The sequence below is a fragment of the Artemia sp. Qi Xiang Cuo genome, chromosome 7 (genome assembly GCF_049724085.1).
Source record: "Artemia sp. Qi Xiang Cuo chromosome 7, ASM4972408v1, whole genome shotgun sequence".
NCBI classification, from domain to species: domain Eukaryota; kingdom Metazoa; phylum Arthropoda; class Branchiopoda; order Anostraca; family Artemiidae; genus Artemia; species Artemia sp. Qi Xiang Cuo.
This window is the reverse complement of record NC_142800.1, coordinates 52282185-52296554: the sequence shown is the minus strand read 5'-3', so window position 1 is coordinate 52296554 and position 14370 is coordinate 52282185. Positions and strand designations below refer to the sequence as shown.

At 34.3% G+C, this 14370-nt stretch overlaps 2 protein-coding genes across 3 annotated transcripts in view; both read right to left on the bottom strand.

The window, feature by feature from the left end:
- LOC148950408 (uncharacterized) overlaps positions 1–14370 on the bottom strand; it is a 65842-nt gene that overhangs the window by 3855 nt on the left and 47617 nt on the right. The gene's annotated exons all lie outside the window — the stretch shown is intronic.
- Positions 8685–13434, bottom strand: LOC148950409 (uncharacterized). 2 transcript variants are annotated; one of them, XM_089091590.1, is made up of 2 exons: positions 13298–13434; positions 8685–9370 (listed from the first exon to the last, which is right to left on the bottom strand). In XM_089091590.1, exons 1-2 carry the CDS (start codon positions 13298–13300, stop codon positions 8825–8827), a joined length of 549 nt encoding a protein of 182 aa, XP_088947716.1. In that variant the 5' UTR covers positions 13301–13434; the 3' UTR covers positions 8685–8824. The 2 variants fall into 2 exon arrangements, with proteins under 2 accessions (XP_088947716.1, XP_088947715.1); XM_089091589.1 differs by having other exon boundaries at positions 13286–13373.

Sequence of the window (14370 nt, the reverse complement as noted above, 5' to 3'; positions counted from 1 at the left end):
CGAACTTCTATATTCGTATATTTTTTTATTATGTACGCATTACGACAAATGTTTTATTACGACAAAATACGCTTTGCTAGCGACACGCCACCATCAGCATCATCATTTTATTGTTCATAAAGACTGCACATTGCACAAATGCGTAGAGCAAAATTGATGGTCGCTCATGCTAAAAGGAAAGCAAAAGAACAGCAAGAGTTGGAATAAAAAGGTGAGACTATTTTATCAGTGTTATTACTAGATGTGACTTTATTGTTCATAAAGACTGCACATTACACAAATGCGTAGAGCAAAATTGATGGTCGCTCATGCTAAAAGGAAAGCAAAAGAACAGCAAGAGTTGGAATAAGAAGGTGAGACTGTTTTATCAGTGTTATGACTAGATGTGACTATAATTACAGTGCAGGCTGTGTAGGCTTATATTGGGTTGTTTCTCTAGACAGCAGCCATAGAAACGGGAGAGAAACAGATACAACTTGGATACACTTTTGACTACATTATATTGTTTCAATAGAAAGCAGAGATAACAAATTTACTGAAAGTGAAATTTGAGATGAGAAATTTGTGGGAGCCTATGTTATTCTGTGTATTTCGTCTTTGTTTTCTGTGACTAATTTCTGTATTTAAATATTGGCTAAACTACTTTGCATAGAACCAAAGAGATGCCAAGATTCTACTTTTCCAAAATTTTATCATGAATCTTTTTTTGGTTTGACAGATTAATAGAAAAAATACAATGTTTTTGGCATGAAAGTAAAGAGCAAAAAAAGGGGGAGACATTGAGACGGATTTCATCCATATAAAGAGCTTCGTTAGTTTTCGTGGTGAGGGATGTAAATCTCCGGTAAAATTTTTTCGGCCATGGCGATTTCAATAGTATAGTTCTTGTCTTCATCTGATTCCATTTTAAAGGGACTACAGGCTCTTTTTCAAAAATAGCTAGATTTGTTTTCACGATAAAAAAATATGAGTGAGTTTAGCCTGAGTAATAATTACTATTCCGAAATTGGTATAAAAAAAGAATTTTTTGCGCTAACTACTATTTTTAAAAACACGTTTTTAGTTTGCGGTTACCATGAACCGAGGTTCGCTCTTTACTAGATTGCAGCTACCGCTGCAACCATGATTATGTTGCATAACATTGCATGCATCTGCTAACCGAATGATTGATTAAGCAAATCACAATTTCATTTTCTATTGCGGACCGTTACACCACCACCATGAACAAGTCCAAGCTCCCTGATGCCACCCTTTGTTTTCGATGAGGTAGTGGGGACATTTAATGAGATTGCGGGTCTGCTAAACACTGGGCAAGTGATAGTACCAGCTTCTCCTAACTTACCATATGAACTTCTTAGTGACTATCTTAATGACTTCTTAATGAATCTTCTAAAAGTGACTATACCGTTTTTTAAAATGTAATTAAACTAATAGAAAGGAGTTTTCAACTAAAAATAAGCAACAACTTTAAAATACAAAACGAGCTGAAATTATTCTCGATATAAGAGGGACTGTCCCTTCCTCAAGTCCTCATTCATTAAGCCAAAGCTTTTTTTTAGGGTTACGACAAACCTTTTTTTTTTTCAATTCAATGTCCCTTGTGTTTCAGTAGGCTAAATGTTCTTAAAAAATGTGGACAAAGAGTCAAACTTCAGAGCAAAGAGCCAGCAGTTAAGGAGGAGATAGAAAAAACAATTATAAAAAATAATTTCTTTTCAAATAGGTTTCTAAACTGCTCCTTGCTTTCAGTTTAAAAAAACGGTTTTGGAAATTGAATTTCTGATTGCTTTCCTAGGCCTAACCAAGATATAATTTGGGGTACTGCCCCCCTTAAACCCCTGGATTATTGCTGTTAAAGTATACATATCGATAATTGTAAATTAATTAAATTGATATTGAAAAGCCCCCCCCCCCTCCTACTTTTTCATTTTTTCTGCTTAAGAATTAAAATGTTGGATTGCAATTTAAATTTTGGACGCAATTTGAATATACTTAAAAATTTGCGATGAATAGTATTTTTGTTCAATAAGTCCTTATCAATATTTCTACTGCAGAATTTGAATGGATGAAGAGGGCCATTACTGTTAAAAAGGATGGGAATTATGTGCCACTTTTGATATTCTGCCTGGTTGAAGCCATAACAACCTCTACAATAGGATTCTCGGATCGATAAATGCATTATATACAAACGTTTAAACACATTGAATTATTTCATGTAAATAAGATAAGAGAAATATTAATATTTAAAATTGCTATAAGCAAAGTTCCTGGTAGCATTCCCCTCCCCCCCAGAAATTACCCGATTGGGCTCATGACATGCCTCGCCTTTTCCACTTCTCTGTCGGTAGGAATGGGAATGTAATATTTTATACTATATAGAGAATAATCATAATTAATTCATACCTCTTTCTATATTTGTCTGAAAGCTCGTGGAGAGTTCGCAGTTTGGGCATTAAAATGTGCTCGCTTAGGCATCTACCCCCACGTACACAATGACTCACCTTCCCCTTTATGATTGCCGATGGGAAATTGCGCATCACCAAACGTAACTGCATAAAAAATAAAGTGAGCAACTGCAGTTAATTGCAGTACTGTCGCCAAGCGGCAGTACTTCCTCTGAAACTGGGGAAGCATAAAATGTTGTTTTGATACTTATAAATCGACTAGCTTCTCAGAATTTTTCATTAATAATAAATTGGTCCTCTTTGAGGCAACTCCTAGTTTGCTCCCATAAAATGTCAGAAAACAACAGTTTCTCGTGGCATTTTCTTTATCGTACCTTAAAAATAAACTTTTAATTTAATGATGCGGTCACCAACGATATCCACGAATAAACATGCATCCACGATCTTTCTTCTGGAAAAAAAAAATCGAAAATTCAACATTTTGTAGATTGGAGCTTGAAACCTCTACGATAAGGTTAAATGATATAATGAATTTAGAATCAAACAGTTCGTGGTAACGAACTGTAAGTAAGGAGTGACCCGACTCAATAGTAGCCTAAACTATAAAAAACGGAATTTTGATACCAATAGATATATCACAAAAATTGGCTTTTTATGCTGATTTCAAATATATACATTTCATTAAGTTTGGTCTTATCCATCAAAGGTTACGAGCCTGAGAAAATTTTCCTGATTTTCGAAAAAAGGAGGAAACAGCCCCTAAAAGTCAAGTGATCGCAACGAAAATCACACCATCAGATTCAGTGTATCAGAGAATCCTACTGTGTAGGTTTCAAGCTCCTATCTACATGTTTTGTAATTTTTGCCAGAAGAAAGATCAAGGATGCGTGTTTTTTTGTTTTTTTTTCAGGGGTGATCGTATCGACCCAGTGGTCCTAGAATATCGGGAAAGGTCTCATTCGGACGGAAATTAAAAGTTCTAGTGCCCTTTTTAAGTGACCAAAAAGATTAGAGGGCAACTAGGCCCCCGCCCCCGTCCCTTTTTTCCAAAATCGTCCAATAAAAATTTTGAGATAGCCATTTTGTTCATCATAGTTGAAAGGCCCAATAACTATGCATTTGGGTATAACATGACCCCCCACAACCCAAAGGGAAAGGTCTTTAAGTTATTAAATTTGCCCATTGTTTACGCATAGTATTTGTTATTGGGATGTACATACATTTTCGGGTGGGGGGACTCATTTTCTGCTGGGGGTTTTTTCCAAGGGGGAATTTTCCATGGGGAGGGAAGTTTCCAGGGATTAAATTTGTCAGGGGAAACTATACACTAGAGAATTTGCCAGAATTCTTAGGGGATTTCTCGGTGGAGGTGGGGCCAGATTTCCTGGCACTTTTTAAAAAACGATCAGAAATTAAATAATTTTTTTTTTAAACTGAAAATAAGGAGCAACATTAAAACGAAGAGAAATTACTACGTATATAAAGTAGTTTGCCCCATCCTCAACACCTCGATCTTTACGTTAAAGTTCGAATTTTCTCCCAGTTCCTTAATAAAGGATCCTGAAACAAAAGGGTTATTTGATTAGAACAACGAAACGCTTTTTTTAAAGTACTAAAACACTTCAACATAAACATCAAGGGGTTGAGGAGCGGGCAAGCTCCTTCATATACCTTATAATTTCTGTTAGTTTTAAGTTTTAATGTTGTTCCTTACTTTCAGTTGAATTTTTTTTTTTTTATTTAATCAGTATAAAAAGCCAATTCTGTTGGTGTCAACTGTGGTTAAAAATTCGGTTTCTAGTTTTGACGAATCGCCTGAGTTGCTCCTGACCACAGTATATAAATTATAAACTATATCTTTATACTATGCTCCTGACTTAGTATTTGTTATCATAAACTATTAGATAAGATTCACTCGCGATAAACAATTTTTTTGAACCTGTTTATTTTATTCAGTTGAATTGGAGTATGTAAAGAAAGAGGGTCAATTTGACAGCTGGATTGTAAGTTTAAATTTAGTTTTTCCGCAACTATTCTATAATTTTTTTCAATGCCTGAAAATATAAGGGATTTCTGTTCGAGGGGGAGAATTGTCCTGTTATGATAACCAGTATAAAATCAAAATATGGTATCTATGCAGGCAAGGTAAGCTTTGAGTATGAGTCTTTAGAAACATGAGGATCTTGGCAAAACCCCACCTTAGGAGCTTTTGAGATTCTGGAAAGCTGTTGATCTAGAGCAGATAGATGAAGCTTCCAGGAATGAAATCAGAGCCTAAAATGTCCCCTTGGAGGCTGATTTGAAGTTCCTATCTCTACTCCTACAATACCTGTTATAATATTGAGGAGCAAAATCTTTCCGCAATTTCGGGTTGAGTCTGATTTTCTTTTACTGCAGGTTTTGAAAATAATGGGCAAGGATTAAATGCATAATATGCCATAATAATTAAATATATTATTGATTGAATGAATGAATTTATCCCTTTGCCAGGAATCCCCGCTCTTTAAAATTTGCTTAGTTTTGTTTCATTTTGCATGCAAAGGTAATTATTGTTTTTGTTTGATAATTTTTTTCTAGATATGTTATTTATGTTAAGAAAAAGTCATTCCTAAGATAATGTATCCTAAAATATGTTCCCTTGCTCCTGCCCTCAACTACTATTCTAGTGTTTGGCTCCCTGGAAAAGTTTCTGTGGGTACCATTGCCAAGGTCGTACCCAGGATTTTTTCGGGGGAGGGGAGGTTTACTCGAAGATCTTTTTTTCAGGGGGGGGGTTTACACAAAAACCTCAAAAAAGGCATCAAAAATTTGTTTATATCCATTTTTTTACGTTTTTACGAGTCAGACAGTTATTTTAACAATTTTTGGGGGGGATCAAAACCCCCTACCCCACTGGGTACGGCGTTGGTCCTTGCCCAGAGGCATAGTAAATGAGCCTTTCAACTATGCCGAACAAGATGGCTAACTCAAAAATTTTATTGGATGTCTTAGGAGAAATGCCTATGATTGCTTTGTTTTGTTCCAACCACTATGACAGGCACGGATCCAGTGTCAAGTTTTACGGGGGTTGGATAATGCTTGAAAGGGGGTAAGGAGAATATACATTTCCAAAAATAGCTAACCTTGTTGGATTATTAATGCTACGTTTTTTATTTTTGAAAAGCTGTTCCAAAAAAAAAGCAATATTCGAATAAAAACGCTGCGTAAGGCATTTGGGGAGAGGTCTTTTAGCTTTCCCCACCTCATTCCGGGCCTATACACCTGTAAAGTATTTTTTTTTTCCACAAAACAAAACTGACAAGACTTTCAGTTTTAAAGCAGCTTGAAATAATTGTGAGTAAAAGTTGATTGGGAAATAATAGAACATAAAAAAAATTGTACTTTGTTAATTTTTAAGTCATAGTACAAATTCAATTATGGTTAGATTGGTTACCTTTGCGCAATTAATATCAGTGATTTACCATGGATACCCATATATCACACATTTATCACCCAAGCAATTTCCAGCTACGGTAAAGATAGATTACCGATTTAAAATTAGAGAGAGTACTTAGTCTCACCTTTAGTTTTCTTAAAATATTAAGTGATGAACTACTGTATCTTTCACTTTCTGATATAAACTAAACTAATTCTTCAATCTTATCCTCACGCAACAATAATTGGTGGTAGTGCCACTCAAGAATTGGTTGCATGCTCTTGATTTGAAACCTCCCAAGGTCAATAGATGACTGTAAGAAAACTATCTAAAGATAGTTGCAACGGATATGGGTAAAAGCTGCAATTTTTCTTTGTCTTTTCCATTTGGTGTTTCTTTTTAACCCCAGTGTCTGTCATTAAAGAGCTTATATTAAAATATAATAGATGTGGGTAATACTTTACTGAGAAATCCCAGAGAATTTGGATTCTGTATGGGCATAATGTTGTCCAGAATTACAACTATATCTTCGTGGAGTATAGGGTATTCTGTTCTTCCTCTTTATGTCCGATTCCCTGAAGTTCTTCTTGATGAGAATTCTCTTATAAATTCCACTCTAATGAAGTAAATGTAAAACTTAAAAGAGTGTGAGCCTCGTAAATTAACTGAAGCTCTCATTCCCCGGCTGTATTCTACAGCTTCTTTTCTTCACCTTGATGCAATCATATAGGCTACTTATTACTGTCCTCTCATACGGTTGTCAGTTTTCCAGTCAAGTTTACGGAATATAGCATCTCTTCAGGAGAAGGCCAGACTAGTTGTGAAGCTGGCGAATCCATCAAGTTTTAGATCTTTCATAAATATCAATATTCGGCTGAACCTTTATCAAACGTGGTTACAAACTTCAAATAAAAATCAGTCCTTACCAATGTATATTGCACAGGAAAAAGCCGTCTTTTTTTCTTAGCTGGATCTAGTAAAGAACGAACCAGGGAATCAGGGAGCAGAGTCACTGAAATATGACACCTTACCCAATATGACATAATGTAATATATGAACATGCAGCTTTTGTAAAAAGTAGTATTTCACTTTTAATGTGTTTTGCTACTTATAGGAATCACTTAAATAAGTCAATTTCCTTTGAAATGTACCATTAAGCAGCTCTCTATGATGTTACAGTGCCCCACTAGTAAAAAAAAAAGAAAAAAAAAAAAAAAAAAAAAAAAAAAAAAAAAAAGAGGACACGTCAGTGGTACCCATGGAGAAATAGCGATTTTCCTAGTTGATTTTCAAGGTAGGGGGTTGTAAGTTTCCTGATATAGAGTTTTCGACAATGGTGATGTCGAAATGATGGTACTTTTCATTTCGATCGAGCACCCTTTTCGAGGGGTTTCAACTATTGATGCAATCATGAAAAACCTTTCTCTAAACAATGGATAATTACCGGTTTATAGACTTCCAAATTCAAAACCAATTAACTACATAACTCTAAAATAGTGCTTGATTCTCACCAAAGTTAGCATTTACGGATTTGCATTGTTGTTGACAACAAGTCTTAGGCCAATATTGCAATTTAGAAGTCCAATATGAAAACACAGTAAATAGATGATGCACAAACAGTATTTGATTTCCACCAAACTTGGTGTGCAGGATTTCTTGATGCTGTTAATTACAATTCAGAGTTAATATTCCAACTTAGAGTTCTAAAACTTCAGGCTGACTGCTTCTTTACGAGAGCATACTACTGTATTTCTGCTATTAATTAATGCTAACTGCCCTTGCTGATAGAACTTAATAGCAAAGTTGTCATTATTAATATAAAGCAAAACTGTCGAACAGTTCGCGGTAACGAGTTGTTAGTAAGGAGGAACTAGTGCTAATGATTTTTCAAAGCAATATTTACATCAAAAGAATCAGCTTTATATTGCGTTTCTAAATAAGCAAATTCATTAAGTTTCGAGCTACCCACTAACATTTATGAGCCTGACATAATTTGCACCAGTTTTGAAAAAGGGGCAAAGTCGCCCTCTAAAGGGTGAGTGGTCTTCGAAAAATTTACACGATCAAGTTCAGCGTATCAGAGAATTCTATTGCAGAGGTTTAAATCTCGTATCTTAAAAAAAATTGCTTTTTTTCGAGACGAATGATTGCGGATGTGTATTTATTTCTTTTTTTCTTAGGAAGGATTGTTTTGAACCAATGACCCTACTAGAGCATTGAATCTACTTGAACCAATGCTAGAACATTGGCAGAAGGCTCATTTGAATGGAAACCAAAATTTACAGTGTCCTTTTTAAGTAGGAGAAAAGATTATACCACAGCAAAGGGGTATTTTCTGCTATTTTGTGTCAAAAATAATCATTTGAACCAAAATAGGAGAAAATCTATTGATGAAATTCTTAGATTACCAATCAATTTAAACTCATTGAAAAATTTTTTTTTTAGCTCAATTCCGTTAATTCCTTGTTTTGATATAACCATGTTTGTAACCTTGAACTTAAGTTCTATTCATCCAAAACATAATTCGTTTTCAGTCTGAGGAGCTGATAAGGAAATAATTAAGGTGGGATAAGTAAGTCAGGGAAAATTGACTTTGGTTTAATAAGACATTCTATTTGTCCCAGAAGTAATAAGTAACTGTAGCTTAAAACGAGTATAGTTACTATATTTTAGATGGAGTAGTTGCACTTTAGACAGTTCGCTATGAATATCAGAATATTACTTCCTCCTTACTTCAGTTACTAATTACTCAGAAAAGAAACAACAGGAATTGAGATATAAATGACAAATCTTCTGTATCATAATAGTTAACGAATATCAGAGATAATGCATGAGCCGTTTTTATAAACTAAGCAAACTTTGAAACGACTAGATTTTATTTCAGCAATATCAGACGAAAAATAAATAATAATGGTCATATAAAAGGAAACAAATATGTTAAATAGACGCTGCAAAGCGATACATAAAACAATCTCTAACACAACCGTTTTCAAAATGAAATTAGCTAAAAGTCTTCAAAATATTCATAATCTTCACGATCAGGACTAAAAACAGAGTAGACTCTCTTAGACCATAGATATTCCGGTCTTGGCGGTTCATATTTATAAGTTTCGCCACTTGTTCCTAGCACATATGATGGCAATCCATCTGTTCTTTTACTTAACTCTGTTTCACTTTTGTCTTTCTTTCCGAAATATTTTTGGAAAACAGTGTCTCTGTTTTGTTTGCTTCTAAACAATCTTCTTAATAAAAGTAAATCTCCTTCTTTTGAGAATCCTTCAGCTTTCAATGGATGAATATGCATTGGACTGTCCATAGCTCTGTTCCGTTTTGTACTGCGCATCGGTATCTTTTCATATACTCCCCCATATTTATTTCGTAGTCTTTCAATAATTTCACCCTTTTTGGGGAGTTTTTGAAGACTTCTGAGAGCTGTTAAAAAGAAATTCGATTTATTTCCATTTTCTGAAGTCATCTCTTTTTCTTCTAAATGCATACCAATTACTGATACAACCAATAAACAAAGTGCCACAAAGACTGTCGCTTGACCCTGAAATGGGAAATGCAAATTACAACTCTAAAATTTTACCATAAATATTAATTAAGAAATACAATAACCAAATCATTTCCTGTCATCATAAGCAGGGCATTAACATTTACAAATAAAATGTGTTTCTCTTTGTGTAGAATAGAAAAACAAAAACAAATGATGCAGCCTGAGTAAACATAACCAATCGGGACACACATCAAAAGAATTGTTTTTTTTTTATGCTGATTTCAAAGTTTCATCAAGTTTAGTCGTACATGGGAGGATCTTTCCACGGGGGAAGGAAATTTTCTATGAAGGGAGCGCTGGATTTCCCAGCATTATTTAAAAAACGATCAGAAATCAGTTGAAAAAACAAGTTTTTTTTTCAACTGAAAGTAAGGAGCAACATTAAAACTTAAAACGAACAGAAATGATTACGTGTATGAGGGGGTTTGTCTGATAGTCAATACCTCACTCTTTACGCTAAATTTGTTTTTTTCCGACTTTCAAAAGAGCTATTTATTCTAATTAAACGGCCTTTGTGATTCAGGGGTCATTCTTAAAGAATTATAACAAACTTCGAACTTTAGTGTAGAGAGCGAGGTATTGACGAGGGGGCGAACCCCCTAATATATGTAATAATTTCTGTTCGTTTTAAGTTTTAATGCTGCTCCTTACTTTCAGTTGAAAAAACTAGTTTTTTATTATTTATAACAGCTCAGGCCGAGCTAGATTTTAGGTGTCAAGGCCCTTTGCAAGCGTTGCAGAACCTGTTGTTGCCTACGGGCTGCTGTTGTCAAATGTATTCCGCCATACCATTTAGTAGTTATCCTGACAAAAGTATATTTTGATCCCATCCCCCTCCTCTTCAACACAGGTCGGACCAGGTGTAGGTGAAATAAAAGACTTAATTATGAGAATATCTCTTAGTTACCAGCCAAGACAAGAATAGAGAACAGAAAGAATAGAAGAATTCTTCAAAGTTTGCGATTCACGATGATTGAAAAGAAAAACATCTCTTTTCTGTGGTTGGCTGAAACCTGTAAAATCATCCAGAGAAAATGTATTCGGTATTTAGAGTGAAGAGTGGTCCTTACAGTTTCCCGATGTGTGGAGATGAGAGGAAAATTTGCTGCATTGTCTGGGGTAGTGTGAAAGGTTAATGGATTTGAGAAAGGATATACCTGCATAGTAGTTTATCTCACTGAGACTAAGTTAATTATCTCCGAACGCAGACAGAGAAACTAGTTTTACTCAGATCAAGAACTTGAGTATGGTCGCTACAACACGTTAATACCGACCGTTGTTGCAACCCACTTTGCGGTAATGATTGGTTCCAAACAAATGTACGAAAAGAAAATATAATTAATAAAATTTAGATCAGTCTTTTGGAAATATCTAGAAATTTTATTTGGGGTTATTGTGCTTATGTATTAGTTCCGAATTATTCCATAAATAAGTAGGCAAATTAGAATTAATTACAATTAATCCACAAATAAGTAGGCACAAATTATTTTCGAAAGACACAGCTTTAGAATTTGTATTCCCTACGAAAAAAACAATCGTAAAAATTGTGAATGGGCGTGTAGCCAAAAGAGAGTTACAAATTTTTTGTTTTGCTTTTTGTATCGTTGCTTATGTCTATGAAAGGAATAAAATTTTTCGTTATTCATATTATTGACTTATGAATAAAGTGAACATATCACTCGATTCCTTTTTTTATGCTCTTTCCAAATAAAACAATCATTTTGTTGGAAATGAATTTTACCCCCACCCCTATATATACCAATTCAGGGTATACTTTTGCACATTAGGGGGGGGGGGATTTGGGAAATTTTAAACTTACCTCTCATTTACATAAGAAATAAAATTTACCCCTACCCCCCTAATGTACAAATACATACCCTGAATTGGTATATGTAGGGGTGGGGGGTAAAATTCATTTCGATACTCTTCTATTAACTGGATTCTTTTATATAGTGATAGTTTGGTCAATTCTAATGAAATAAAATAAAATAGGATGAATATATAGTAATTTATAAACAAATTTGGGATATATTTTTGCACATTATGGGTGAGGGGGGGGGGCAAAGCATTGAATATATTAAATTCGTAACCTAACATAGGTACCTCTTCCCCCCCCTCCAAAAAAAAAACAAACACAAAAAAACACTTTAAATATCGTATACGCAATTAAAACCACGCTATATATTGTATTTCTCTACAGCGGTGTCTTATATCATCCCGTAAAAACGGGTTTTTCAACGCGCCTCGAGTTTGAGATATAAAAAGAGTCCAGTTAATAGAAGAGTACCTTCATTTCCGACAAAAATGAGTATTATATTTGGAAAGAGCATAAAAAAGGGGATTGAGTGGTATGTTTACTTTATTCGCAAGTGAATAATATGAATAACGAAAAATTTACCATCTGAGATCAATGGCGCTATGGTCTGGTTGACCTTACATGACTCTTTACTAGGTTGCTAATAGTTACCGCTGCGTATTGGAGGGGATAGTCCTCTAGATTTTGAAATGTACATTTCCCCCTGCTGCATTTTCGTGAATTAACAACACTGGCCGCATAGTGGCGAGCAGGGTTGACACCGTCAGTAGGATTTTACTAGATCTAGTAAAAAAAAAATCTAGTAAATTTAGAGGATCTAGTAAATTTCCCGAAATCTAGTAAAAACTAGTAAAAAGTTTATAGTAAACAAAACTGTTTTTTGTTTTCCATGAATTCAGGGAAAAAAATTATCGTAAACATATGACACTTTACAATTTTTGCTCGTCTGTTTTACAGTTTACAATTTTGCTTGTCTGTCTCAGAGATAGACAAGCAGTCACCTATTTTCATAAACAGACACTTCACTCCCGGCGTCTAAAGGTCGACAAAATCAGCTTTCTGTGTATCAAATCTTACCAACTAAAAATGAAGCTATAATGACACTTAGGAATCTACTGGAGTCAAAACAAAAGCCAACCACCCAAGGGGATTAGGTGAATCTCCTCAGTTTGAAAATTTTTATTGAGAAAAAAGGAGCATGATGAGAGAAATTAAAAGTAAGTAGAAATGTAATATTATATATATATATATATATATATATATATATATATATATATATATATATATATATATATATATATATATATATATATATATATATATATATATTATATATATATATATATATATATACCAGGGCCGTATCCATGATTTTTGTTCAGGGGGGTTTTACTAATTTTTAACTTTTTTTTTTGGGGGGGGGGTTTACTAATTTTCGACTCACTTTTCGACTAATTTTACTGATTTTTACCTAGGTTTTACTAACTTTCGACTTATTTTCGAGTCGGTCAAAAATTTCGGGGGGGGGGGGGTTCAAACCGGGTAACCCCCCCCCCCCCCCCCTGGATACGGCCTTGATATATACATATATATATATATATATATATATATATATATATATATATATATATATATTTATATATATATATAAATTTCAATCATACTATATATATATAATTTTCAATCATACTATGAAAACGAAAGAAAAGAGGAAAGGAGAAAAAAGAAGAAAAAAGGAAAAAGAAAAGAGGAAAGGAGCAAAAAAAAGAAATTGATTATCCTCCTATAGTAAATATCGATGCTTGATGGTGCGCGTTCGGCGTAGCCGGACGCGCAAAAAAATTTTTTGTGCATTTAGTAAAAACAGATGCGATCTAGTAAATTTTTTCTCTCCGATTTAGTAAATTCTTCCAGGTCAGGGTGGCAACCCTGGTGGCGAGGAGACTTTCAACTTTGAAGAATGTAAGTTTAATGCAGAATCAATGATGAACACAATAGCCTGAGAATAGTTCACCATTAATTTAAGTTTCATGGCCTTGCATTTTTCAACTAAAAATACAATACAAAGATCCTACTTAAAGCAAAAGAAATACCTTTAAGCTCACCATTTTTATTACTTCATAAATACCAAAGTTTTCACTTTCAATGACATCACGTTTCTATGTTCAAAATATATCTGGCAACTTTTAGGCTTGTAAAATGCTTTTAACGGTTCACCAAACCACGTCATTAATTTTGGTAAAACTTTTCACTGTTTTCGTATGCATAAGTCCGCCTTTTCACAGTTTCAAGACAACCCGTGATGTTTCTTGATTTCAAAGTAATTAAGCAATCTTCAGGAATTGTATCTTGTCAACAACAGGTTTACGCACTTAACACTAAAGTTTCGGGCCAAATATAGCTTCAATAATTACTGATAATTTGATTGAAGCTGAAATTGATTACAGATACGGTTGGGATTAAAATTTCAGAATTGGACCCCCTACTCTCAAATGAATTGAACAACTTCCGCCATGTTCTCTTCGCTAAATGGGTATATGTCAAGCTAGTAGTTTTAAACATGCAAAGTAATCTTGAGGGGGCATCCTCTCTCAGAAATTACGCACACCAGTTGGCACGGGCCAAGCCTGGCGGATGTTTGCCAAAAATGGGGGAACCGTGTTGCATGTAAAGTTAAATGTGCGGCCCATGAGTCATTCTGAAATGTACATCGTGGCGAAAAGTAGGACCCCCTTGAGTAATCTTTAGTTTCGGTTAAAAAAATTCCAAAATAAGCAGAGATACCACCTTCTGCATCCAGGTACTTATTGTGTGGTGCTGGCTCCATAAAAGTATTTTGGAAAGCACAACTTTACCGAAAGGTGTAACTGAACAACTTGAAGTAATTCAACATTTTAAGAAACGATGATCATATTATTTGCTGATACATTTTAAGTATCTACTGTTTACAAAATTTTAAGAGAATTTGAAAATATTCAATTCTAGACCAAATAATAGAAACTAATAGTTTTAAATACATATAAAATTGTAAGCTAAAGGCTTATGTAAGCTAACTTTTACATAACACACTCAAATTTCCCTTAGAAATAACACTTTTCGTCAGTGATAAGAAGTTTTCTGCCAGAAGTAGCAAGTTTTCCTTAACACTAACAAATTTTCTCATCAAAGTAACTACATT